We start from the raw sequence: 27,276 nt of genomic DNA on the forward strand, positions 1-27,276 counted from the left end.
AACTCACAGGGAAACCAGATCCAGCCTTCTTCCCAGTACAACAAATCAGCTCGGATTTCAAAGGTTAGGTCGGTGGTCATAAACCAGAACAGAATCCAAATTTTGAAGAACAAATGACCCAGAGTACAAAAGCACAGACATCCAGAATAATAGCTATAATAACCATGATAATGAAGCACCGAGTTTCTATATGTAGCCAAGGATGAATTAGATGATATGAAACCAAACAAACTGAAAACCAATTAGTATCTCATTCAAGAAATATAATTGATATGAAAAGGAATAACTTTATTTCTTCAGTACAATCCAATGCTAGACATGCTGGTAGAGAAGATAGACCGATAAAGGCTCTAGTCTCTAACTTTAAGACTTCTAGAGGCTGATATTCAAAAAAAGCTGAACTCCTGAATTTAACATTGCCTCCTCCCCTGCAGCCATCTCCTTTTTAGGCCCCTAAATTTAGGTACCTAGGGAAACTAGGTTCTTAAATGTAGGCGCTCGGCCCTAGTAGATTTTCAGAAGGGCTAATTTAGGAGCCTATCTCCAAAGTTAGTACCTAAACCCTTTGAAAATCGGTCGCCTCTTTCCCAGCTTTCAAACTTTTCTGTGGTACAGCATTTGCACACATAAGTGGAGATTAATGCTAGTATTTTATAAATTGTGCAGCAGGAACTGTACAGTTTGTAAAATACAATGTATTTCTGCTCCAAAAGAAAGCATACATATTTCAGTGTACACGTTTCCAATGTAATAAAATTCATACTTTCTTTACCCATTTTATAAACATATACATATATTTTATATATAAAACTATTGTAACACTACATGAATAAACACCCAGAATTAAATGCAGAGGCAGGTGTTTTATAAGTATGTGCGCAGACCATTTTGAAAATGCTTGTGTGAATATTTGGAGTCACCAGTTTACTGATATTTCCACCAGTTTAGCCAATCCTTCTCCAGTTCACCTAGACCCTCTAGCAATTTACCCCATCAGTTCACCCAGACCTCCCACTGACAAACTGCAGACAACAGAGAAGTCTGATTTCACTTGCACAAGCCATGTAGCAGGTTTAAAAGTGTGTGAACAAGTTTGCTAATGTATGCATGTATATCTCTTACAAAATATCACATTCCATACATACTTCCGAACCAAACACTCACAGATCACTCCTTTTATTTCCTTGGTAAAATATACACGTGAAATTGAAAATACACACATTTTCTTGAGGGTTATATAATAGCATATATGCACATATATGCTATTTTATATGCAAAACCCCTTTGAAAAGTCACTGCTTATAATTTGAAATGGTTAAAGTGGTGTGGGAGTTAATAAGATATCTGAAATTAATATACAGCATCTTTACAAGTCTATACAATCAAACATTGCATCCAAATGAATTTAAAATGGGTGTAAATTTTTTTTGAAATTGCTTTAAAAAAATCCATACACAATATGTATTTAATTAGCACAAATTTGAACATGGTGAGCAGAAAATAAATAATCATGCACCCAGCCAATATTTCTTCCTACTTAAATAGTTTAAAAACGTTATGGAGGACAAGCTGCATAAATAACATTACATTTAGACATCCACTGTTTGGAAATTACATCTGGACATTAAAAGTGAAGCCCTACTGCTAGAGCACCCACCTAGATGACTTTCTAAAGTTAGACATCTGAGATACGTGGCAGTGATGGAGTTAGGATTTTGTTGCTCCTAGGTACTGTTGGTGCAGTGGTCCCTCCCCCCTCCCCCTGTAAGGTCAAACAACAGGAAGTAGAAGGTCAAAGGACCAGCCCCATAGTTTCCTGCTGCAGCCAGGGATAGATTCTGGAGCAAAAATGTGAACATTCTGAAACCGTTCAAAAATCTTTTCATTTATTTTACATTACAGAAAATTAGGATATTTCCAAACCTTGCTTATGTCTGCATCATTTATTTTCTATTTATTGGATGAGGAAAGGGATGTCATGTATCAGTACAGGGAGGAGATCTCAGGGATGAGGAGAGGAAGGGAGAAGGAACAGAAATGGGGTAAGGAGAAGGTGAGATACCAGGGGATGGTGGGGGAGGATGAAGGGTGTGAATGTATCTGGATTAGACCACCTGAGTCGGGTGTATCATGCTTCCTCTCTGTCCATGTTCAAATGTAGTTTAAGAGGGTAATTTTCAAGCAGCTCACATTAAATTAAAGATTTTCTTTGAAAATTCACTTTGACAGTGAAAGCACAGAACCCTGCCTGGCATAGATGCACAAAATTACACCTGCTTGAGTGGAGGTAGATTTAGGCGGGTCCTGTCACCAGGGCTTTGGCCTAGGCTTGACACTGCGACCTGACCCAGAGGCCGAGTCCCAATGCCAGGACCTCGTCCCGGACATAGGCATGATGTTGCGACCTGACCCTGAGGCTGGGTCTTGATGCTGGAGCCTCGACATAGGCCAGGGCCCAGACAAAGGCCCAACACCCCGACCTAACCTGAAGGCTGGATTCTGATGCTGGAGCTTAGGCCTGGACCCAGACCCCATACTGTGACACACCCTGGAGGATGAATCCAGACACCTGGTTCTCAGTCTAGGCTGGAGCCCAAGCCTAGGACAAACACTGTGACCTACCATTCATCCGAATTGTGCTGTCCATTGGTGGATGCAACAGAACTTATTAGCTCCAGCGGAACCCTAGCAGATACCGTCATTTGGCATTGAAGAGCCAAAAAAAAAAGAGGATCCAAGAAGAGTTGCTCCTGGGCCTGGGCTCTGAGGCCTGCACCTGACACTGAGCAGGACCTGGCCTCCTGGCCAAGGCCCTGCGTTGGGCCTAGGCCCTTGTATCGGGACCCGGCCTCCAGGTTGTGTTGTGGTGTTGGGCATGGGTCTGGGCCTAGGCCCTGGCATCAAGACCTGGCATCCAGGTCAGATGGCAGTCGGGCCTAGGCTTGGGCTCCAGCCTAGGCCAAGGCCCCAATGTCTGGACCTGGCCTCTGTGTCGGATCATGGCTGGGCCTGGGCTTGGGCACTGGCCTAGGCCTAGGCCCAGGCATCGGAATGCAGTCTCTGGAGTGGGGTGCACTGTTGAGCCTGTCTGGGCCAAGGCCTCAGCATCAGGACCCAGCCTTCAGGTTGGGTCATGGCATCAGGCCTGTGTCTGGGTCCTGACCTAGGCCGAGGCCCTGACATCGGGACCCTGCCTTCATTGATTTACATGACAGATTAGGTAAGAATTGTTAAGTTTTTTTTTCTTTAAATTTTTGGGGGTCTCAGTCAAGGCTCTGTCTTTGGCCTGTGCCTCCACTGAGACCCCAGAATCACTCTTAGGCCTAGGCCGTGGTCCCTGCTTTGGGCCTCGGCCTATGCCCTGGGCAAGGCCCTGGCTTTGAGCCCAGGCCGAGGCCTCAACATTGTGCTTGGACATAGGCCATGTCCCCTGTTTTGGACCTCAGCCTGTACCCTAGGCAAGGCCCCAGCTTCAGACCTAGACCTAGGCTTGATGCATTTGTTTAAAATGAAATGAACAAATATGGCTTGTTTCATTTCGGGGGGGCCCTGATTCGGTTCAGGGCCCCCCGAATGAAATGACTTAGTTTTATTCATCACATTTTGCACTTTCGTTTTAAATAAATGCAAATCCCTATTTAACATCAATCATGAAATTTGCGCACAAAGGCTTGCTGAAGACTAATCTTTTTCAATCAAATGCTTACTTAAAAGTATTGCTTTTAATTTTTTCTTAAAACTAAGATAGTACAAATTATCTCGTATGGTGGAAGGGGAGGGGGAAAGCTAAGTATTTCTTCTGTGATCTGGTCCTCCTCTCCCTTGCATCTCCTCTCTATCATCCCACCCAATCTGACACACACACACACACACACACTCTCCTTCTCCTTCTCCTCCATACATACCAACTCTGCCCCCTCCCCCAGTTCTCATCTCTCTTACGGACAGATCCTCTCTCACCCCACAATGATACCCTACTGAGCCTTTCCTAACATCTCCAAATAAACCCCCTTTGCTCTGCTGCCCCAGGCTCACTTGTCCCTTCTTGTTCATGAATGTTAGGAGGGAAGTAACTGGATTAGGGAGCAAAGTAGATCTTGTTTGCTCTGCCTTGTCTGCTGCAGACTCACAGCCTTCCCTCCTGTTCTCTGCGTGCTGCTTGGGAGGGGCTGGATCAGAAAGCAGACACTGTTCTCTTCATGGTTCCCCATGCCGATGTTACCTTCGAAACAAGCACGCCTTTTTTCCCCACTTTCCCACCCACCCACCCACAAGGAAATCCTGCACCCCATCCCCGTCAATACCATTTCTTCTCAGACATGAATGAGGTGCCTCCAGAGCTGCTGTGACAGAGGTAGTGCTGAAGCGTAAGCTTCAGAAGCGCTGGGAGCAGAGCAAAGGGTCCCTCGCTCCCGGCTGAGAAGAAATAGGTAAGTAGTTGCCTGGTTATAATTTAACCTTATAAGTGGCTGAATATGCCACATTAGCCATTTAGACAGATGGGGAGGGAGGGGCAATAAAGTATGTGTAAAGTCTTCATTTTGAAATCTTCACATGTACTTTTCCTGAAATACTTTGCACCTATAAAATATGTGGGTGTAATATTACTTGTGTGCCCCGCCCCGAGTCCTGTGAATTTTTAAAGGAAAACTCCATGGAGAGTTTCTCTTTGAAAATGTGCATGGAGGCCCATGGGTACAAAGTGCCCACAGATTTGCAGGTAACCTGCTTAGTCTGTTAAAATAATCATTCCAGAGCGCAAGTTTCACATTTCTAGGCTCTCAACAGCAGATAAAAAATGTAAGCATATTTAAAGTTGAACATGTAAAACCATATTTGTTTTGCTATGTACATTTCAAGTGACCTGGACTGGCCATTGTTGGAGATAGCATGAAATTGGTCTAACCTAGCATGGCAATTCCTGATATGCATATGAGCCTAACCTCTTAATGGTCTAGCTGAAATACATTGTGGCTTAGTAATTTTACATACAAGAATTGGAAAATATCTTTTGTAAATGTCAATTTATAAAATCCATTTTTAAATTCATTAATGCTCTATACTTTGTTTAGAAATTAGCAATGTATATTATTATATACTGCAAAATATTTCAGAATATTTTCTATATATTAGAAATGTAAACAGTAATAGAAATATCAGACAAATTGCTTGTAAAGGTTTTCCCTGTATCTCATTTAGCAACATACAAGCATATATTGTTTTTAAAGACCAGTCTCTCTGTTTGAATTTGCAAAGTATATACCACATAGGACTACTAGGTCATACTGGGAAGGCTTTTTAACTTTTGAATATAATAATATGCACCAAACCAATATGCTTTTTTTTAAATGTTTTAAACTAATTGTATTTGTTTTTATGATACTCCACTTAGCTTGCAGGGCTGGATGTTGGAAAAAAGATATTTGCCATCAATGGTGACCTAGTTTTCCTGAGACCATTCCATGAAGTGGATTGTTTCCTGAAAGCATGCTTAAACAGCAGAAAGCCCCTGAGGGTACTCATGAGCACAAAACCAAGAGAGTAAGTTACTCTGCATATTTAAGATGAATGTTTCTAGGCTATCTACAGTTTTCTGTAAGAATTAAAACATTGTGGGGATCCTCAAAGTCTGTACCATAGATTCTGTGCCCTTCAGGTAAAAATACTTACTTTGAAATTTAAAAATTATTCCTTATAACTTCAAAAAACAACTGGCGGTCATGACCTGTCAAGTAGCTTTCCAGTTCCTTCCCTCTGCCCTGAGTCATTCTGAATGCATATTGGTGTAATCCCCCTGGGCTGATGTCCCATTACAGCACCTGAAGGGCTCCTTTAAATCTAAGGGGCTTCTGATGGTTCAAACTTCCCTTACTGACATCAAGCCCTTCTCTGTCCATGGGGAGAGAAGGGCAACAGTGGGAGAGAGACTTTGGAACACAGTAGTAATCACAATGGAATCTGATAATGGTTTACAACTTAACTTTACTGACAATTGAATGAAAGTTAATGAAATTGTTCATTTACAGTTTCTTTTTCAATACAGTCCATTGCACTGTTGATCTTATGCAATAAATATGTGGCTTGATAATTTAAGTTAATTTGTTCTTGCAAATTTGTTGTTGAACCTTTTTAATTGTTGGGATACTTTAAAGCTTCCTCTCAAACTTTAGTGGTAATAATAACTTACAATCCCATGACTCATATACCGAAATTACTTCTTCTTATCCATTCTCCTCACAGTCCTTGATGGTACCAGGAGGGTACCTCCTCAAGCCTCTCTTCACTATCCAGATGATTTCAAAGTGGTTAATACTGCATAGGTGCCTTGGGTTTTCTCCAAAGTCCTCTTCTCCTCTTCCCAGGAAAGAATGGAAACTCATTCCATGACTTTCAAAAGTCCCTTGGATCTCTCTGTGAGAGACTCCAAACTCATTTAAGATATTAAAGGCTAAGTCCATGGATCCTTGGGAAACTCAGTCAGATGGTAAAAATAAAACAGTTCCAAATACAACCAAAATTGGATCAAGGAAGAGTGGAATAAAGTTTCTTTTATCCCAAATCAGAAAGGGACAAAAATAACACCATTAAGGTTGGCACAAGGCACCCTTTCTCCCTGGTCATTACTAGACCTCCTTCCATAGGCTCTGTTTCCCAGAGAAAATAAAACAGACCCAGGAGCAGGACCAGAGCGCCTTTCCCCCTATAAGGAATAATTAAAAATCCACTCTGCAAAATGGTGGCAGTTTTTATACTCTGTGGGCTCCACTATTACAGCCTCCCACATGGAGGAGCTAAAATTCATCCAATATCTACTTCTATCCCCTGTTAATATGGAACAGAGGCCCAGTAGTGGTCTCTACATTGGTGCAATAATTTCTGGTCAGAAGAGGAGAATAAAAGAAATTAGATCTCAGCATGACGATACTTCTGGACTGCTAAACTTCACAGAATCACTGGTGGCCAAGCAGTGATGCCTCTCTGACCATGCTGTCTGTGGGCTGAGCTAATTTCAAAGTTGGGACCAATGGTCTGAACTCTCCTCCAAGATTACAAGCTAAACACTACAAAATAATTTTTATGAGAATGTGAAGTTGTTTTGAATTGATTGGAATTTTTAGGAAAAGTGGGTAAAATGATACATACTATTTGTTTTAAAGTGTCTCTTTATCATTAGCGGACCTCAATTTTCTCTTCAAACAGGTGAAGGGATATCAAAAAACTATTTTAGAAAAGCCTCATTTCTTTATTTTTTAGGTTTCTGATCTTTAGGTTTCTGTGCTTCTCTTTGATGTATTTACATTTTGGAGGTTGAATTATTGCATACGGGCAGCCTTATTCCTAGAAAACATTTTGATCCAATTTCCTACAGAAAAGTTTGGAGACTTAAGGACTACTTTCGTAGTCCTTAAGTAAAGTAGCAATTAGCTATTTTACTTAAGTAAAGTAGCAATTAGCTACGTAAAGTAGCAATTAGCTGCTTTACGTAGCTAATTGCCCTTCATTGTGGCTAAGGGCCTCATTTTCCAATATCGCAGTGGTAACGCATGATAACGCATGAGGGGGCGTGTCCCATGCAAATAAGGCATTTGTCGTGCAGCGGGGAAACATCACATGACGTGATGTTTTCGCCATTTGCGGAAAATGGATTCGCAAATCGCGAAAACATCGTGCACTGTGATAAAACAACCAATGAATCTTCGCAGTACACGAAAGTGTTCAAACAGCCAAGCAACATGGTATATGAGAGAGAGAGAGAGAGAGAGAGAGAGAGAGAGAGAGAGAGAGAGAGAGAGAGAGAGAGAGAGAGAGAGAGAGAGAGAGAGAGAGAGAGAGAGAGAGAGAGAGAGAGAGAGAGAGAGAGAGAGAGCGCCTTGCTATAGTGCCTATGCCCTAGACAGGTATTTGTAGCCCTATGGGAGGGCCACCTAGTAACTCGGGGTGGGGATTAGGTATGAGCGTAGGGGGTTGGGGGCCACTTTCACATTCAACATGAGACGTACGGAAAGAACAGTGGTCTCTAGTGAAGATTTGCTGGCCGTCGGAGTGAGGAAACTCACTCCAAGAAGAGATTTGGGCAACGTTCTCTCCACCTAGCTTGTTGTTGCCCAGGTAGAGTGTCCATCAAGCTAGGTGGAGAGAACGTTGCCCAAATCTCTTCTTGGAGTGAGTTTCCTCACTCCGATGGCCAGCAAATCTTCACTAGAGACCACTGTTCTTTCCGTACGTCTCATGTTGAATGGGAAAGTGGCCCCCAACTAGGGGTGTGCATTCGTTTTGAACTTAAATGGAAAACGCAACTTATATTTTTTTTTTAACTTAAAAAAATAATGAGGCGTAAACGATCGGATTTCCAACTTATTCAACATAGCTATGTTGAATACGTTGGAAATCGCGATTGTTGATCTAAATAAAAATTTAAACCCCTCACCCTCCTTAATCCCCCCCCCCAAGACTTACCAAAACTCCCCAAGCTGGCCAAAAGTTCCGTGAGGGTCCCGGGAGCGGGCTCCCGAGGGGAATCACGTGACTTCGGCGTCACTCCGTCGTGACGCCGACGTCACGTGGTCCATCGTGGTTCCACTCCCGGAACCCTCGTTGGGCCCAAAAGGAACTTTTGGCCAGCTTGGGGGGGCCTCCTGACCCCCCCAAGCTGGCCAAAAGTTCAGTTTGTTCAAAACGAGGGCTCCGGGAGCGAAATCCCGGTGGACCACGTGACGGCCGCGTCATCGACGTGACGCGGCCGTGACGCGGGGTGGGACAGTACCATTGATCACTGTCCCGAAGACTCGCGTGCCAGCAGCCAGCAGGCGCATGCAACTTACTTCAGCCGGGGTCCTGAAGTAAGTCGTAAAACAAATAGAAAAGATAGGTAGGGTTTAGATGGTGGGAAAGAGAGGGGAAGAGGAAGGAAGTTTAGATAGGGGGGTAGGGAAGTTCCCTCCCAGTCTGTTCCTTAATTGGAGTGGACTGGGAGGAAACTGAAGAAGGCCCGAATGTGTCACCGTGCAGAAATTCTCCCCCCCTTGCACACGCCGCATGCACATAGCTGCATGGATTATAAAATACAGTGCGCATGTGCGTGCGGCCATCAGATTTTATAACATGCGCATGCATGTCATAAAATGGGCGTGTCCATGTGTGTGTGCCAGGAAGTGGCGCACGCTTTTGAAAATCTACCCTTAAGTGTACCACTTTGATCTCTACTTTTGTACTGCAAATACAATATGAAGGTAACTTTCAAAGCAGCATATGGGCACACATTGAAGCATGTGCATCAGTGTGCACCCAGGGACGCAGCAATTTTATGACATATGCGCATATTATAAAGTACATTGGACATGCACACGTGCACCCAATTTTAAAGGGGCACAAGCCTAGTTGTGTAAATTCCAATTCTTTGCATAAGTCAGTGTATTTTTTAATGGGTGTGCGTCCACGTCATTACCAGTTTCACCAGTTCATCCACCAGTTCACCCACTGTTGAGCTAGATCCTCCAAATCCCCCTGGTTTAATAGCCCGCACTCCCCCTAGTTACTCCAGAGCCTTTAAACCCCTCCAAAATGGCTGGTTTTTTTTTTTTGTTTAAACATATACCTCCTCCATAGCAAAAGTAAAGTTACATGTCAGTGGACCTGGGCTTGTGCCCAGGCATGCAAGTATTTAAATGCACATCTGTTGGCCATGCCTTGAAATGCTCAAGCTCTGAACACAACACACCCCTTTTTTTTTTTTTTTTTTAAATCGAGACAGATGCACACATTTGGGTTGCTTTTAAAATTTGGAGGGCGCGTGTGCATCTCACGATTTTGGCCCATGCTGGGCTTTTAAAATTCACCTTTACATCTCATCAAGAGCAGAAGCAAATATGCATGGCTAATAGATCCCTGCGTGCTGTGGCCACCGGATTTAAAATTTGAATTTACACGCATAAAGTTTGGTCCCATCCCTAACTCTGCCCTTTTTTTTTTTACTCACACATGAGCATATACGTACATAATTTGCTGCTTTTAAATAAGCATTGCTTATGCGAGCAATGTTTTTAAAATTCACTCCTATACATGTACATTTTCATGAAATATTTGTGCAGACATTTTAGCTGGTGTAACATATGCAGGTAGATTTAGTGGGATTATTTTCAAAGCAGGCTTATGCACGTCAGTCAGTTTTCTAAACTGCTGTAACTTGTACATATAAATCTGCATAAATCTCTGTTTAGGCCTTAAATGACGTGAGGGATCTAGGTCGACTGTGCAGGGTGCAGGTCTGGATGACCTCAAGACGGACTGGGCAATCTGGTGGACTAATTGGTAAAACTGGGAATGTCCTTCACACGTACATGTTTTAAAATCCATTTACCTGCATGCATTAAAGCAGACAAAGTCCTAAGGAAGATACACAAAACATATTTGCTGGAGTGCCAGCTTAAAATTAGAAGTGATAGGTGTATTATAAATGAAATGCGCCAACTGTGTGCATGAATTAAAATTCCAACATATGAGCACCTGCACACTTGTTTTAAAGTTAACATCTTACTTTTTAAAAGCCAAAGATATGTATGTGAGTGCAACAATCACACCCAGGAATACTTTCACACAGTCCAAATAAACTTGCATGAGAGCATGTCATAATGTGAATATGGTTTCCCCCATATCAAGCGGGTAATTTTGTAAAAGGCCAGTTCTGTGCATAAAACACTTAGATAATTGCCTTCCCTATAAATTTGGAAGTAACTAGTGTTATATTTTAAAGATGGAATCCTCATTCTACAAGAATATTGAAAACCGTGGAAAATAAAATTTAAAATATATAAATTGATAAAACCCAGATCATCTTTTTCTACAAAGTGTTACCCACTCATATGGAGTCTGTAGTTCTAGCTGCTTAAAATATACTATTTGGTCAAGAGCAGTTTTCTTGCTTGTACGGCAAGCCATAATATTCTGGTGAACAGTAATGATCCTCTTCCTCCTAAGTGCTCCTCTGGGACTTGTTTCCCTCCTCCTACTTTACTTTGTTTTACTTTAATGTTAAATTTGATAAATTGCCTCCCCATGAAAAACATCCTGAAGCAGATAACATTAAAATATCGTACAATTTAAATACAAGTAAAATTACGCATCATCAAAATATTAGCAATATAAAAACATTTTCCCTTTCAGCCTCATTTCCAGTACCTTCCTGCTGATATTTCTTTACATGTAATTATAGAAATCCAAGGGAATCTATAAAAAGGCTTTTATTATGCATGTGACAAAAGCATATTTTAACAAAAATTATTAAAAATAGTTTAACAAAAATCAATACAAAAAATCACAAGCATTCCCTAACTAGCTGCCCTGAAGTGCACTTTTAATAATTTTTGTTAAAAACACATACTGAACGAAGAGTTGCGCTAGTTGCGGAGCAGAAGGAAGACCAGGCAATGCTGTGAAATGTGACATCTTTGAGAAATGGTCAACTACCACCAGATGACTGTGTTGCCATTTGAGAAGGGTAGGTCCACGAGGAAGTCGGTGGAGATGTGAGTCCAAAGTTCCTTGGGGGCCTGCAATGGCTGTAACAGCCCCCAAGGTCATCACACTAGAGGTTTCTGCTGCATGCAGATGGCATACGAGTCCACATAAGCCCGAACATCCTTCTGCATATCGGGCTACCAGTAGAATTGCTGGAGCAATGCAAGGGTCTGGGCTCATCCCGGGAGGCCTGCAACACAGGAATCATAGGCCCAGCTTAACACTTTGTGATGGAGTTTACGTGGAATGACCATTTTCCGTGGAGGTGCAGTTGTGGTGCCTGTGAGGAGAACCTGGACCGGATCTATGATATGCCAGGGTGGTTCAACCAAATCCTCACTCACAAAGGAGTGAGAGAGGGCATCGGCTTGGATTTTTTATCTGCAGGCCTATATCTGAGTTCAAAATCAAAACGGGTGAAAAAACAGGCCCATTGGGCCTATCGTGGGTTCAGATGCTGGGCCTGGTGGAGATGCTCAAGGTTCTTAAGGCTAGTGTAGATGATAATATGGTGCTGAGCCCCCTCTAACCACTAGCACCATTCCTCCAACTCGAGCTTGATGGCTAATAGCACCTTGTCGCCAATACCATAATTTGGCTTGGCAGGTGCAAATTTCTTTGAGAAAAAGAAGCAGGGGTGTAGAATTCCTGAGGTCAGCTCAGGACAGCCTAAGGACTTCAGAAGAGGCATCTATATCCACAATGAAAGGGCATTGAGGATCTGGTTGCTGGAACATAAGAACATAAAAACATAAGAAAATGCCATACTGGGTCAGACCAAGGGTCCATCAAGCCCAGCATCCTGTTTCCAACAGTGGCCAATCCAGGCCATAAGAACCTGGCAAGTACCCAAAAACTAAGTCTATTTCATGTAACCATTGCTAATGGCAGTGGCTATTCTCTAAGTGAACTTAATAGCAGGTAATGGAGACAGGGTTTCTGGAGAAAGGCCACCACAGCCTCAGGAGGCCACAATTTAATGTTGGCCCCTTCTTGAGTCAGATCTATGAGCGAGGCTGCCAGCTTTGAGTAGTTCTTAATGAAGCTGCGATAGTAATTTGCAAAGCCGAGGAACCTCTGTAGGGCTCGTAAACCACTAGGCTGTGGCCAATCTTGTATACACTTAAGGATGTCGGGGTCCATATGAAACCGCTGCCAGGACACTATGTACCCCAGAAACAGGAAACTCTTCTTTCCAAATAAGCACTTCTCAAACTTAGTGTAGCGTTGCTGGCCACGGAGGTGTTGGAGTACCCAGGAGACATCTCAACAATGAGAAAGCAGGTCCTTAGAGAAAATTAAGATGACGTCCAAGTAGATGATGACACATTCATGAAGAAGATCTCTGAAGATCTCGTTCATCATGTTTTGGAAGATGGCTGGGGTGCTGCAGAGTCCAAATAGCATGACCAGATACTCATAATGACCATCTCTTATGTTGAAAGCCGTCTTCCATTCATCAAAGTCTCTGACCCAGATTAAGTTAGACACTCCCTGGAGGTCCAATTTGGAAAAGACCATTGCTCCCTGCAGGCGATCCAATAGTTCCAAGATTAGTGGTAAGGGGTAGCATTTCTGTGTAATGGTATTCAAGCCACAGTAGTCGATTCATGGATGGAAGGTCCAGTCTTCGCTACAAAGAAGAAGCCTGCACCAGCGACAGATGAAGCCCTTGTCCAGATTTTCTTGGATGTATTCTGACATCGTCTTGGTCTCAGGTCATGACAGAGGGTACCCTATACCCTGAGGAGGCTTACTACAGGGTAGCAGGTCTATGGTGCAATCAAACACTCTGTGAGAGGGCAGAGCAGCAGCCTCCCTTTTGGAAAAGATATCTGCGAACTGTGCATACTGTGGAGGCAGACCACCTGAACTGACAGGGGTGGAAACACAGGGCATGACAACCAGATCTCCACTGAGCCAGCTCAAGAGAAGTCCAGTCAAATTCTGGAGAATTTTGCTGGAGCCATGGCAATCCCAGTACCAAGGGATGTATGGCTTTATCAAGCACATGGAAGGTCAAATGTTCCATTTCGAGAGATCCTGTGTGTAGCTTTAAGGGACCAGTAATGCAGATAAATCTCCCTGGGAGGGGATCTCTTTGGATGGGTGAGAGGACCAGTGTAACTGGGCAGAGATACATGGGGATCTGGAGGTGCTCTACAAGGACCTTAATGATGAAATTTTCACCGGCCACAGAATCAACCAGAGCTAGATTGTTGAAATCTTGAGTGCCGACTGAAAGTGTCACAGGAAGCATTAATGGGGGAGTTGGAGAGGTGAGGCCTAGGTTCAGTCCCCCATTGATTCCTTGGCCTTGTAGCTTACTGGCTGTACTGGGCAGTGGGCTATTAGGTGACCAGTTGGGCTATTAGGTGACCAGTCGGCCTGGTGGCAGTGAAGGCATTCCTCCGGAGACAGTCGGCCACGGCCCAATTGCATCGATTCCTCCAGTAGGGCCCCCAAGGTAGAGAAGACTTCAGGAGGAGGAGAATATCACCTCGGGCAGTGAACAATGGTCAGGCATTTCTTAGAGTGTTGGAATTCTCAAGACCATCCTGGAGTTGCCGGTCAATCCTCCCAGCCAGTTCTATGAGAACATCTAAGGGAGTTTCTGAGCCACCAATTCATCCTTGATTCTGGATGATTGGCCAAAGAGAAAGATGGGGTGCAGACAGTTTTCTGCCCAATGGACCTCCGTGGCCAAGGTCCAAACTCTATGGTATACTCGAAGAGGGAATGGCTGCCCTGGCGGATGTGAAGGAGCTCCAACCTGGAGGCAGCCTGACAGCCCGGGTTGTCAAAGATGGTCTTGAAGAGCTCCAAAATCCTGGGGAAATCCTGGAGGATGGGGCTGGACTGCTACCACAAGGCAGAGGCCCAAGCAAGAGCCTTGCTGTCCAGCAAGGACAGAATGTAGATTGTCTTGGTGGCGTTTGACAAAGTTCCTCATGAGAGGCTTCTAGGAAAAGTAAAAAGTCATGGGATAGGTGGTGATGTCCTTTCGTGGATTGCAAACTGGCTAAAAGACAGGAAACAGAGAGTAGGATTAAATGGACAATTTTCTCAGTGGAAGGGAGTGGACAGTGGAGTGCCTCAGGGATCTGTATTGGGACCCTTACTTTTCAATATATTTATAAATGATCTGGAAAGAAATACGACGAGTGAGATAATCAAATTTGCAGATGACACAAAATTGTTCAGAGTAGTTAAATCACAAGCAGATTGTGATAAATTGCAGGAAGACCTTGTGAGACTGGAAAATTAGGCATCCAAATGGCAGATGAAATTTAATGTGGATAAGTGCAAAGTGATGCATATAGGGAAAAATAACCCATGCTATAATTACACAATGTTGGGTTCCATATTAGGTGCTACAACCCAAAAAAGAGATCTAGGTGTCATAGTGGATAACACATTGAAATAGTCGGTTCAATGTGCTGCGGCAGTCAAAAAAGCAAACAGAATGTTGGGAATTATTAGAAAGGGAATGGTGAATAAAACAGAAAATGTCATAATGCCTCTGTATTGCTCCATGGTAAGTCCGCACCTTGAATACTGTGTACAATTCTGGTCGCCGCATCTCAAAAAAGATATAATTGCAATGGAGAAGGTACAGAGAAGGGCTTCCAAAATGATAAGGGGAATGGAACAACTCCCCTATGAGGAAAGACTAAAGAGGTTAGGACTTTTCAGCTTGGAGAAGAAACGACTGAGGGGGGATATGATAGAGGTGTTTAAAATCATGAGAGGTCTAGAACGGGTAGATGTGAATCGGTTATTTACTCTTTCGGATAGTAGAAAGACTAGGGGGCACTCCATGAAGTTAGCATGGGGCACATTTAAAACTAATCGGAGAAAGTTCTTTATTACTCAACGCACAATTAAACTCTGGAATTTGTTGCCAGAGGATGTGGTTAGTGCAGTTAGTATAGCTATGTTTAAAAAAGGATTGGATAAGTTCTTGGAGGAGAAGTCCATTACCTGCTATTAAGTTCACCTAGAGAATAGCCACTGCCATTAGCAATGGTAACATGGAATAGACTTAGTTTTTGGGTACTTGCCAGGTTCTTGTGGCCTAGATTGGCCACTATTGGAAACAGGATGCTGGGCTTGATGGACCCTTGGTCTGACCCAGTATGGCATTTTCTTATGTTCTTATGTTCTTATGCTCCAGAATTTTCTGGGCTAAGTCCAGGATGGCCTGCAGGGCAGAAGCCTCCACCAGGTCCATGGCCTTAGCAATCTGTCATGCTAGTGGACCCTTAGACCGAGGGGGGAGATGGCACTGCCTGTGGGGAGGAGCCCCACAGGCCCCCCCCCCCTTCAGTAGGTGAGGCACTGGAGCTTTACCCCTACCAGCCCACGTTCCCCTTAGGTTGAGCCCTCGGGTGCCAGGGCATTCTGGACCTACATGGGGCTTCTGCAGAGATGTAAATCCAGAAGAGGGACAAGAAGCAGTAGTGCAGGCAAAGTCTGGAACAGGAGATGAAGTCCAAGAAATGGTCCAAGCAAGAACTGAAACAGGCGGCGGACTCAGCCAATGTCCCAGCAAGGGTTGGGCAGGCGGTGTAGCTCATAGTCGGTATCCCAGCAAAGGTAATGGCAGGAGGTGTAGCTTGTAGTGGGGATCCAGGCAAGGGTTGTAGCATATGGCGTAGCTTGTAGTCTGAATCCAGGCAAGGGTTTTAGCAGGCGGCGTAGCTTGTAGTCAAAGCCCGGTCCAAAGTCAAAGCCACAGTCAAACCAGGGGCAAGGAAGGAACTCAGGAACAGGTAATGCGCATCTCTGAAAGAAAATACCTATTGCCAAGGCAAAGACTACAGGCAGGGACTTGCCTTAAATAGTCCCTGAGCGGTGACATCATCAGCAAGGTCCGTTGGCACTTTCCCATCATGGGCCCTTTAAATGTAGAAGAGGGGTGTTCACGCTTGCCTTGGGAACTCCGGTAGAGAAAGTCAGCAGCATCAGGATGGCAGCCTGACCACGAAGAGACATGGTGGCGTCAGTGCTCTAGCTGCCGACAAGGGTCCTGCAGTGGAGGGCAGTGGCGGGACCACGGGTCAATGGCAGCAGTGGCGGTGACTCTCTGCCACAACTAGGAGGCCTGAAGCTGACCTGACTGGCCCGGTGCGGCATTGGGTAAGAGAGGCCTGGCAAGCATAACAGTATATCCTGCTTGAATCTATGGAATCCTTAACTTATTTATTTATTTATTTAGCAACTTTTTTATACTGACATTCGTGGGGATATCATATCGGTTTACATATAACTAGGAAGAGAAAATACAGAGAGCAGGGCAAAGGGGAACCGGGAGCATGTAACAAAATATATAGCTAACTAAACGGGGAAGAGGAGAGGCAAAGAGGCAGCAAAAAAATAATAATAAAACATAGTATAAACGATAATGCTACTACTACTACTACTAATAATAATACTAATAATGCCACATCACTTCTATTTGCTCTTTTTGTTATAATTTGTACTCTGGTATCACTATATCCCATTGGTTGTTCTTTTCCCACCAGCCTGAGATGTCTATTATGTCTATATCTTCATCTGTTTTCATGCACTCTAACTTTTCCATATTATTTTTTTAGACTTCTGGCATTTGTTTATAGACACTTAAATGTATTCATTGTAGTCTTTTTCACAACCTAGTTGACTTGGATAAGTTATAATTATCTTTTTTTACATTCTCAATGATAGGATAATTTAATTTTCCTTTTCAAATGGTATCCTTTGTGGATATGCTGCTCTGAACCAGGCTTTCCCTAATGATCTAGTTTAAAAGCTGCTCTATATCTTTTTTTAATTGATAGCAAGAGCAGTAAGTACCATATTTGCTAAAGAGGAGTTTATCCTCTTGAATAGATTCTGCTTTTCCCAAAAATGTCTCAGTTCCTAATGAATCTAATGGTTCACATGGGGGTCCATCAGTTATTCGCTCAAACACATCTGGTTCAAGCTATTGGATGAGGAAATCCTCCATGGGCATGAGCACAATTGGACAATGGGCTCCTCCACTGGTCTGCCAGATGTACTTGTTGTGGTTAGCCACCTTTGTCTTCAACTGGGCCTTTATGACCTGGTACCTGTGGGCCACCTGCTCCGCACTGCATTTCACACACCTGTGCCTTGAGATAGCCTGGGCGATGGTGTGCCATATCTGGCCTTTGGATCCCCTCAAGGTCTTGGCCGTACAGTTGCCGAAGAGCATGGCATAATGCTCCAGGACCCCAGAAATGATCATCTTGTTGTCCTCTCGGTTGAACTTCAATGACCTCAGATGAATATGCGCACTGCTGCCTGGCTGCCTGATGGGGGTGCCACATCCTGTTTCAGAGAGGTGTCATCTCTTTCCTGATTCTTGCTCACACTCTCCTCTCCCCTCTGTTCCTCCCCCTTTCCTGCACCTACCCTACCAACTGCCCTCACCTCTGCTCTCTCTGTTTATCCCTAGCCTATCTTCTTCTTCCCACTGGACTCGCCTATCTCCTTCCCCTTCCTGCCATCTCCTATCCCTTCCCCCTCCCTATCTCTACTCCTGTCCCTGTTACTACTCCTACCTCTAATCCTCCTCTTTCCCCTAGCACACCTGCCCTCATCCTCCCTCCTCTTCTCCTCTTTCCTCCCCTCCTCTCTTCATGCCTCTTCTCTTCTCTCTCCATCCTCTCCACTCCTCAATACTACCACATCTCACCACTCTTCCCCTCTCTGCCTCACCATTCCACCTCTACTTCACCACTATTTCTACTATATTTATAGCATTTTGATGAATCGGCCTTAGCTAGCTAAACCCAAGCACCAACATTGTAGGCTTAAATCTAGTTGACTAGGTTGCTGCTGAAGTTGAGGCTAAGATAGGCAGCTGTTTAAACGGATCTGCTCCTCAGTCAGTCTCATGTCACTTCTTTCCTGCTTTTCAATCATGTTTCTCCTTTTCTTTCTAATATTTTAACAGCTTGCTTTATTTTTATAGATTCAAATAAGTAATTTTTCCATTTCACTTCTAGGGAAATTAATGTGCTGAATTACTTTTGATTGATTTGATTTTTCTAGTGAATTTAGTGCAAGTGACAGTTGCGGCATTGACAGCAGAGGAAAGTGATATATTCAATACAGGCAGTGGTATTGTAAGCTTCTGCTTATACTCCGTTACCAATGTACTTCACACGTTCTCTTCAGGGTCCGTGTCTATGGGTGAAAGGGTAATTCAGGCTCCTTATCTGTGAAAATCTTTGGCTTCTCTGCTGAGACTAACAAAATTGGTGCTGGATTGAGATCATCAAATATTTCACATAGACCACCTTTTTAAAGATTGATGGTGTGTTTGTTATTATATTAAACCATATTCAGTCATAAGGAGTTTTATATTTACAGCTAAATACCAACCCATCTAAAAAATAATCTTCTGTTCTGCTTTCTGAAAAAGTAAAACTCCTTAATTTGTCCATGTAATAGGACAGTGAAGATCCCAGACTCTACAGATGGACTTGGATTCCAGATACGAGGATGTGGTCCATCAGTGGTTCATGCTGTTGGAAGAGGTAAGAAATAAATGTGGTGGGTAAGAATAAAGTCAATAGAATGGTCAGCTGCAGAGAAATAATAATCTCCTGCAGTTATATAAAATCCCTCCCTTTCCCAATCATCAACCCAAAGTAAAAAATCTCCCTCTATAGCCGAAATACCATCCTGCTGTCCTCTTACCTCTAGTTGATAGTGCATAGCAAGATTTGAAGTGGTGGGTAGCATGCAGTGGTAATTTTCCTAAAACAAATTGTAGCAGGTCGGAGGCCTACAATTTCCACTCCAGTTGTAATGAAGAATAGAAAGCGAGTTCAAACAGGTTGCAGGTTGGCAACAAAAGGTTCCAGGTTGACAACTTGCCAGAAAATAACCCCTGGTTGGTTGGGAAAATGGATTATCACGTTGGTCCTGAGTCATAAAGTAGAACCAGTGACACAGTAAGCTAATGAACTATGTATTAATGTATGGTTTCACAAAGTTGATTGCAAACAGAAAAAATGGAAAATAGCATGGGCAATTGCATTTGCTCATTTTTACATGCACCTTTTCTGTAAGTTATACAGCATTTGTGAAGCTATTTGCAAAAAATTATGCTAAATCACTAAAAATCAGCTAATTAGAGAATACAATAGTAAAATTATTATGTGCAGAAATCTTCACAAAGCGGTGATTTTCTGAAAAACATAACTACATTTTAGGGAGGAATTGTTTTTATGTGATTTTGCGGGGACTTTTTTCACCAATAAAATCCCCACTAAGCCATTTGCACAATATATAAATGTGCTAGTATTGCTTGTATTCAGTACCTGAAGTGTAACTTGCATTGACCTCGGATTTGATGTTAATGAAGGGACCAATCCACATTCAGAACTGAGTAACTTTACTTGGCTCACTTTGGGTGTAAAGCTAACTTAAGCTGGGGAGATTGCTTAAAATAAGCCAGGTAAAGTTACTCCGTTCTGAGTTGGACAATTTGACAGCTGTCAGTGAAGGAACCAATCACTGGCCTTTTCATTGGAGTAAAGAGAATAAATTAAACTACTGTGCAGGGAGCTGTTAGCTCTTTGATACTTAGTATTCAGCCCAATACGCCACTTTTGGGATTTATGAAGTGGAGATTTGGCCAACACAATTTTTTAATGTGTGTGTGTGTGTTTGTGGGGGGAGGGAGGGAGGGGTAAATAAGCAATTGCTTGGCATACTAGTTTAATGGGGTTTTTTTTTTAATTATCCAGCTAACTCTAGGCCTGCTATTTTTCCAACCAGAACTAGCTGGATAACTTTACTTGACTAGCCTCATTCTTTATCAGACTGTTTTAGCCAGAGAATGATTTACCTGGCTAAAAGTTAGCCATTCAGTGGGACAAGATATTTAAAACTCAGGGTTTGCTCGGCTAGGTCCCAAAAACAGCAAGTCAATCCTTTTGAATATCCACTTCTATGTCCATGTTCATTTGTTTTTGTTTAATATGCTGTACACCACCTTGGTTGGTATTCTTTCAAAAAGGTAAGAAGATGTAATAAATAAATTAATGGGGAATTGGATTCAGACCACTGCCAACACTGGGCCCTGACTTTTATGGTCCGGGGTACTGATATATGGACATTAGTTAAAAAGCATAGGACTGCTTCAATGGCGAAGTCCAAAGACAAAACATGTTCAAGCAGCACTATCTGAATTATCAAGCCAATGCTGCTCACTCCCTAATTTTGTAATGGCTTTGACAATTGCTTAGTTTTGATTGTTAATATTACTACCCTTAACATAAGACATGGGCATAACCTGCACGGAGCGGCAGTTACTATCATAAGAAACTTTCTGGGCAGATTGAAAGCTCCATTTGGTCTTTTTCTGCCTTATTGCTATGTTTTTATGTTACTTGGGATGTGGGCAGTAATAGAACTGTCTACCATCATTGAAAGAAACAACTGTTTAAAATGAATGCCTTTTCTAGGACTGAATCAAATGTCTTGCAGCTACTGTTTTAGTCTTGTACATATCTGAGGCTATAGCACTCAAACATCTGAAAAGAATATTGTCTTTACTCCTGTAGCACTGCCCAAACATCATTTATCATGTGGTGTTCGTTTTGTAGTTGAGCAACTAGCAGAACAATTTCTTTATTTTTTTCTTCTATAGATAGGCCAATTTAGCCAAAGGCAGTTTTCATGACAAATGACTGTTTGCTCAAATACTGCAGATGTGGATTTTTATTTTAAGAATCCTCCAAAGAGTAAGGAATAGCTGTGAATTTAATCTAAGCTGTGATGAGTGAATAGCTTTTAGTCAACAAAGCCTCTCTCTATTTGTAAATTATTTTGTGGACAGCTTTGCCTAATTGAAGATCATTTAAGAACATATGCAAGTTCGGGCAAATCACTTTATAGAACTCCAGGCTCTTAGATGCTAAACTAAGTTTCCAATCATAGATGTGCTTTTAGGATCTTGTTTTATTTCATTCTTTTCACTAGCTAAGTCAAATCAGTGCAATCCCCTGAAGCCATAGTCTTCTTTATTTGCTAACATTTCCTTATCAGCATGGATATGAATACCTACTACTGAGCATATTGTGCTCTATTTTCATCAGAAATGTTTCTATTCTGTTCCTTTCACTAAACTATTTTGAAAATCATGCCTCATCTAGTAGCATACTGCTAAGACTTGTCAAATACAGATATGGTTGCAAAGAGACAATGTTTCAAAAGCTTTGTCAGGACCTATATCCAGAAGATAAGGAGTTTCATGCTTCCGGAAGCAGTAAGGGGATTTTAGGATTCTGGGTGGGATGGAAGGGTTTGGGTAGGATGGTTGGCTTCTGGTGGAGACTTACTTCTAAATTCTAATATCTATCTCACGATTCTATTTAGCATATTTGGGGGCAGGGAGGGGAATTTGCGAGCTATAGATCTGCCGTGATTTGGAACTATTTGGGGGGCTTGGGGGTGAGGGGAGCTCAGCCAGCAGGCAAATATTTGTTTCACTGGGATAGAAGTTGGGGAATTAGGCTGGTAGGCCTGTTTATTTTTTTAGTTAGAATAACTAGTTAACCATCTATTGTATATTTTTTTTAATTATTTTTTAATATAGCTGGTTAAGGTTAAAGTTATCCGGAAACATTTTCCTGCAACTTTGAAATCTAAGCAGTGACATTCAAAAGATAGCCAGTTAGTTTTCAAAGTTATATGGCTACGTATACCTAGATAACTTTATTTAAGTATATTCAGCGACTCATTTATCCTGCTGAATATCCCTAACTGGCTAAGGTTAATCATATAAGTGTTGGAAACATGGACCCTTAGGCCAAGGTGGAGTTGGCGCAACTTGCAAGGAAGATCCCTGCAGGTTCCCATCGTTGGCAGGTGGAGCTGGTGGGTGCAGAGGCCCAACAGGATCATTACCAATACTAGTGCTCATTTCCCTTAGGTTGAGCCCTTGGGTGCCGGGGCTGGCTTGAATAGGGCGCGGACCTCTGTGGAGATGAAGATCCATGCTGGGTAGATGAAGCTGGTCAGCAAAGCAGGAAGAAAAATGGGTCAGGCCACAATCTGACAGGTGACAAGCAGCAGAGTCAGAACAAGGCTGAGGTCAGAGCTAGGTCAGGAAGTGTCGGGATCCAGTCCGAGGTCAAGTCAGAAGATCAGTCCAAGAAGATGAACAACAAAGAGGAAGTTGAGGGCCACAGGAACATGGAGGAGCTCAGAAGACAGATGAGAGGGAGACTGCTCACAGACAAAAGGGATCTAGACATGACCAGGAACCAGAACAGGGATGGAAGCCACAAACTCAGGGACCACAGTGAAGACAGAAAGCAGGATGAGGAAATAGGAATGCAGGCAAAGCACTACTCCTGGAGGAGTTAACCTATTGCCAAGGCACTGGAGGAGTATCTGGAGCAGCCTTATATGTGATCCAGCCTATGATGTCATCAAAGGGCAACACCTGCCTGTTCCTGCCACTGACCCTTTAAATGTGGGGGAATCAGTCACATGCATGCCTAGAGAGGCAGAGGAGATGATTTCCAGGAAGGCGGCCCAGGCCCTGATGTCCCTGTGGCATCCTGCCACACCAGGGAAAGGACGGCTGGAGCAGCATAGCGTGGCTTCCTGCCATGCTCCAAGGAGGAACCTGTTCAGGGGCTACTGGAAGCAGCCAGGGAGATATGGTATTGGGAGACCAGGCAGCTAGGGGCCAGCTAGTAGGTAAGAATGGCAGGCCACTGGATGGACCTGCAGTCCACCAAACATAAGAGTACCCCCTCCCTGAGGGTTTAGGTTTCCTGGGATGCATGGCATGGAATTCCCTCAGGAGATTCTTTTCTAGGATATTGGAAGTGGGCAGGGGAAAAGAAGGGTGACTGGGAGCTGCTGGAGTGGCGGGAATCACCATTGGAGGTTTTGGTGCAACGGGAATTGTCATAGAGTCTAGCCGGGCATTGGTGCTACATGGAAGCTGCCACAGCCTTGAAGAAGCGCTGCTCCAGGATCTTATGGACTAAATCTAGAATGACCTGAAGAGTGGTGGCCTCCACCGAGTCAATGGCCTTGGAAATCTGTTGGAAATGTGGACCCTTAGGCTGAGGTGGAGTTGATGCAACCTGCAGGAAGGAGCCCTACAGGTCCCTACTGTCAGCAGGCGGAGCTGGCAGGTGCAGAGACCCAACAGGAACTTCACCAGTACCAGACCTTGTTCCCCTTAGGTTCAGCCCTCAGATGCCGGGGTGCTCATTAATGAACCGGTAATTTATAAGCTGCAATATATATCTCTGACAATTCATACACAAAAGAACACACCAAACAGGCCCATATTTGTATTGTCCAGCCGGACCTAAAGCTACACAAGGGAGCATTGGAAGTGAAGCAGAGGTAAGCTGATTGCTTAGGGACCAATTCTTCTTAAAGGCAAAAATGGGGGATCAGAGAATAATGATTCCAAATCCAATATAGACCAGTGATTTTTAATGATGGACTTAATTCTACCAGAAAATGGTACAAACAAATCTAAAAACAGACAATTTTATAGAGAGTAATAACAAAATTGTCACAATTAGTGTATAAAGCACTTTTGAAATCCTTCTTGATACAAGACCTGCTTTATCCTTGTTCCTGAAATCCCGTGACCATAGCTGTTGACCTGTAACCTGTATTCTTCATTTGTGGAACAAACCTGTTGTAATCTAAAAAACTGTCTGATGGGAATATTATTTTTTAACACCTTTGGATCAAAGCTGTCATAATGCAAAAGAGTGCTTTTGTCAGTATTTTTATGAAAAATAGTGTTGTGAAGAGCACCATTATTTTTGTAAATACATAAATCCAGAAATGAGATAGACTCTGCATGGTATTGAAAAGTGAACTGCAGGTTAGGGTCAAGGGTATTAATCCAATGTATGAAGGTTTGTAACTGGGCCAATCATCCTGACCAGGTACAAAAGACATCATCAATATATCGTAAACACATTATGAAATATTGCTGGAATATAGATTATAAATGTGGTGGCACTCAAATTGATCAACATACATATAGACCACAGAAGGGGTCATAGCTGACCCCATCGGGATAACTTTGACATTATGATACAAATGCTGATCGAAACAAAAACGCTTTTCTCAAAATCTATTTTAGTTAAATCCCTTATGAATTTGATTTTAGAGGCAGAAAGGTCCATACATGCCAAAGTATATTGAATGATCTTACTGGCAGCATCCTGAGGAATATTTGTGTAGAGTGATGAAATATCAGCTGTGACTAACCACCATTCAGACTGCATGCATCGGACAGAAGATATTAATCTGATACAGTCAAATGTATACTTTACAAATAATTTAATGTTGGAAACATTGGGCTGCAAAAAACTATCTATGTATTTAGAAATGGGCTCAAAAAGTGAGCCAATATGTGATACAATGGGCCAACCAGGAGGAGAGGACAGTGACTTATGAATATTAGGCACCAAATACAAAACCAGAACAACCAGAAATTGCTCAAACAGATAATTAGTGAGCTTTTGATCTATCAGTTTGCTACAAAAAGCATGTTGTAAAAATGCATAAATTTCACGTTGAATGCCCTCTGTAGGGTTAAGAGATAATAGTAAAAATCAGAATCAGATAACTGGCACTGAACCTCAGTAATATATTGGGTGTGATACTTAATAACTATCCTTCCTCTCGTGTCGACCGGTTTGATAACTATAGATGAGTCATGACATACATCAAAATGGCACCATCAGCTGGGGTGAATGCACCGAAGTAAATTAACTTCGGGCACAACCCCAGCAGATGGCATCATTTGACTTACTAGTTCCAAAAAACAAAGAGGACCAAGAGGCTCTGAGGCCTGGGCTCCAAGTCCTGGGCCTGACCCTGGGCCTAGGCCCAGATCCAGGTCCAATGCCATGACCCAACCTGGAGGCTGTGTCCCAACGCCAGGCCTAGGCCGATGCTGGGGCCTCGGGCAGGAGGCTGGGTCCTGACAACTGGGACTTGGCCCAGGATCAGGCCTGAGCCTTGGCGCCCAGTCTTTGGAGTGTCTTCATGCTTCTCTTTAATTTTTGGCATTTGCAAGCCAAGTGCACCATCTGGGGTTGCCCATGAGCTAATTAACTCCAGGGCATTCATTCCAGCGGATGGCGCCATTTTGATGTACAGCAATTAACTTTGGCTCAACCCCAGTATACTGTGTCAGTTGGTTTGCAAGTACAGAAGAACGAAGAGGACCAAGAAGAGGATCTGAGGCCTGGGTCTGAGCCTGACTCTTGGCCAAGGCCCAGATGTTGGGACCTGTCTTTCTAGCTGAAACTCCGGCACTGAGCCAGGGTCCTGGTCTAGGCCCCGGTGTTAGGACCTGGCCTCCTGGCCGAGGCCCAGGCATCAGGCCTGAGGTCTGGGCCTAGGTCCTGGCATTGAGCCTGGGTCCAGATCAAGGCCTCAGTGTCAGAACTTAGCCTCCAGGCCCTGGCCTAGGCTGAGGCCCTGGCATCGGGACCTGACCTCCAGGTTGGGTCACAGCATCAGGCCTAGTCCTGGTCTAGGCCCCGGCATCGGTACCCGGCCTTCTTTGGATAAAGTAAGGGATTTTTTTGTTTAATATTTGGGGGTATCAGCCAAGGCCCTGGCATCAGCCTGTGCTTCTTCTGAGACCCCAGTGTCACGCTCGTGCCTAGGCCATGGCCCCTGCCTTTGGCCTTGGCCTATGCTCTAGGTGAGGCCCCAGCTTCGGGCCTAGACTTAGGCCTGAATCATTAGTTTAAAACAAAATCAATGAATAAGATTAGTTTCATTTGGTGGCCACCGATTCGTTTTGGGGCCCTCCAAATGAAATTAATTAGCCTTATTTTGTCACATTTTGCTGTTTCGTTTTAAATGAATGCACATCCCTATTCTCTAGTAAATTAAGTTTAAATTACCATCAATCAATAATAAATGTTTACATAGTGTGGTTTTTGTATATATAGCTTAGTTTTTGCCTCCTTATATTCCAACAAGATGTCTTAGATCTGCAGTTCAAGACTTTAAGATCTATGTCTCTTCCCAGGCTAGACTGGGTACCACATGAAAATCCGCATTTAGTTGTGTAACACCTAGTCTATTTAACAGTGTCCTTTTAGAATTTCAGCAGAGAGGGGCTACCTAAAATTTCAGAAACATCTTTAATCATGTTTGTTTCTTGAAGCTTTTGGCGATTGCTTATGATGTTATGTATTTGAAGATAATTAAGTGGGGTGATTGAAGTTTTCAAGGTCTTCATTAAACTGAATGTAATATTAATTTTGGGAGGATTGTATAGGAAATATGGGTGTTGAGTTGTATATTGTATTACATTTTAATTTGGGCATAGGTTTTTACATATATGAGGAAATATATGGCGGGGATTGATGTGGGGTGAAGGTTGATTTGATTTCCTATTGTATACCGCCTAGAGGTTTTCAAATTAGATGGCATATCAGATTGAATAAATAAATTATATTTGCTGAAGTCAATGAATAATGATTGGAATAAAATTTTTCAAAGTCCTTAATTTGAATGAATAAAAGCCAAGATTATATAACTGGATGCATGCCAGATCTGCACATTGCTTTTCTACTGAAAAGCATCAATCTATTTTTGCTATTAATTAACTTAGGGCAAATTTCTGGATAGGACAAAAGTTCTGCAGCACTCAATTGCAAATATTTTAGTGGGCCCTATGTCATTTTTTTTTTGTTTTGCATGTTTTCATGTTTTACCAAA

General features: G+C 43.0%; 1 protein-coding gene across 1 annotated transcript in view; it reads left to right on the forward strand.

Moving 5' to 3' along the window:
• PREX2 (phosphatidylinositol-3,4,5-trisphosphate dependent Rac exchange factor 2) overlaps nucleotides 1-27,276 on the forward strand; it is a 922,406-nt gene that overhangs the window by 379,385 nt on the left and 515,745 nt on the right. The window contains exons 18-19 of the mRNA XM_029591436.1: nucleotides 5,393-5,541; nucleotides 18,979-19,064. Coding sequence (XP_029447296.1) covers nucleotides 5,393-5,541; nucleotides 18,979-19,064 — 235 coding nt within the window. The remainder of the gene's footprint in view (nucleotides 1-5,392; nucleotides 5,542-18,978; nucleotides 19,065-27,276) is intronic.

Source organism: Rhinatrema bivittatum, chromosome 2 (assembly GCF_901001135.1).
Source record: "Rhinatrema bivittatum chromosome 2, aRhiBiv1.1, whole genome shotgun sequence".
NCBI lineage: Eukaryota > Metazoa > Chordata > Amphibia > Gymnophiona > Rhinatrematidae > Rhinatrema > Rhinatrema bivittatum.